Raw genomic sequence first — 1,649 nt, 5'->3', positions numbered from 1 at the left:
TTTATATACATTGGGCCATTAACATTGAGTACAGTCGGGCCCAAAACCGAAAATGGACCCATAAAGTAATATAGGATAAGATTTTCGGTCTTTGTCAAACCTCTTGCCACCAGATAAGATTAACGGTCCTTATCATACTCACTCAGTAATAAACAGCCATCAATCAAAATTCTGTTTAAAAAGTTGTACCAACTAAAGATGGAAATTTAACATTGGTTTGAATGRAGTATTGAAAACAAAATTAGGCATTTATTTACACAACTTCACTAAACTGTCCTTCCCAGGATCCGAGTCAACTCAGCAAGACTYAGAACTCAGTATAACAAAAAAAATGAAATMAAATAAAACGYGATGTACAAATGCCATAYCTAACTAACTCTTTAAACAAATCCMTAGATTCATTCATCCATGTATAAACATAGAATCGGGTCCCGATCGTCAATTGACCCCGACCGACCCATTTGAGGCCGCAAGCCCRATCTTTTGTAATGCCTCTCGGGTCCTACCCGAAAATGAGTTTGACCTCGAAACTTGACCCGCATAGTGTTTACCTTTCAGATCAATACTCAAATACTCGGTTAGGATTTTCTTTGGACCGAGCCCATTAGRACTATCGAGCCGTGATGGTGAGAGGCTCGGTGTGGTGAAAGCCGTTCTGTAAGGAGTGGTGACGGTGTGAAGTGTGTACGGTTTCCCGACAACGGTTTTGGAAACGATGTCACGGTTAGAGATTGACGAGAACTTGTCGGAATGTCTCGCCAAGTCGTCCACGTACAATAAATCATCAACACGTGCCGTGATATTAAACGCGAGGCTTTCCAATACTCTTGAGTAGCTCTCCAAGATCGATTTTCCTACATCCTGAAACAAATCAAAATGCRACAAAATTTGTGAACTTTTTCTCTCGATTAGTGTAAAACARAAGTTCAATTCTTCCTATTTCGTACTCAATTTGACCAGAAAYAGATATATCWTGTAACTATTGATGACATGGATGCCAGATTGTCAAATTATRTTGTCATATCAAAATCAACTGACATCACATAAACTGAAAACCCGCTTATTGGATAAAAACCATAAATTTGGTACAAAATTAGAAGAACTGAACCTTTGTTACACTGTTCTAGGAAAAAATTACATATATTTGTTTCACAATGTACAACTTCTAAAAGATTACGTTCACTTTTTGTTTCACAAGGTGAAACAATACATGATTCACTAGTTCTTACGGTCTCAACAATTTTGAGCTTCTCATTTGAGTATGCCCCTAYGTAAACAAGTTTATATGTATATAAAGTCAGGTTCAGGGGAAAACCGCAAAAMAATGAAAAACTRAGGAAAACTCTGCTAACCGTTCATTTGTATAGTATGCAACATGTGCGTAAAAGTAATTTGTAAGCAATTTATCCGTTATGCACACGTGCATATAAACCAAGAAACAAATTCAATTACTTGTATGCACATGTGCATAACGTCCGAATGAATGGTTCCCAGGGTGTTCTTAGTTTTTCAATTTTTTGGGGTTTTCCTCAACTTCCCCCCCTCTCTCTCTCTCATTTTTTGTCAAAATTGTTACAGTTTTTGCACTTCAAATACATTCTTTAGAGATATTTTTATAGTGCTCAATGTGCCTTATGAATGAAAAGACC

The 1,649-nt window shown here is 37.0% G+C and overlaps 1 protein-coding gene across 2 annotated transcripts in view; it reads right to left on the bottom strand.

The window, feature by feature from the left end:
• Positions 1 to 243: 243 nt before the first annotated feature.
• The window catches only part of LOC112506840 (rop guanine nucleotide exchange factor 7-like), a 4,423-nt gene continuing 3,017 nt past the window's right edge, over positions 244 to 1,649 (bottom strand). For both annotated transcript variants that reach the window (XM_025111138.1, XM_025111139.1), the window contains exon 7: positions 244 to 861. In XM_025111138.1, coding sequence (XP_024966906.1) covers positions 439 to 861 — 423 coding nt within the window. In that variant the 3' untranslated portion in view covers positions 244 to 438. The remainder of the gene's footprint in view (positions 862 to 1,649) is intronic.

Source organism: Cynara cardunculus, assembly GCF_001531365.2.
Source record: "Cynara cardunculus var. scolymus isolate 2C chromosome LG 2, CcrdV1, whole genome shotgun sequence".
Taxonomy (NCBI): domain Eukaryota; kingdom Viridiplantae; phylum Streptophyta; class Magnoliopsida; order Asterales; family Asteraceae; genus Cynara; species Cynara cardunculus.
Note: the sequence above shows the minus strand (reverse complement) of the source record. Positions and strands in the feature narration are given on the sequence as shown.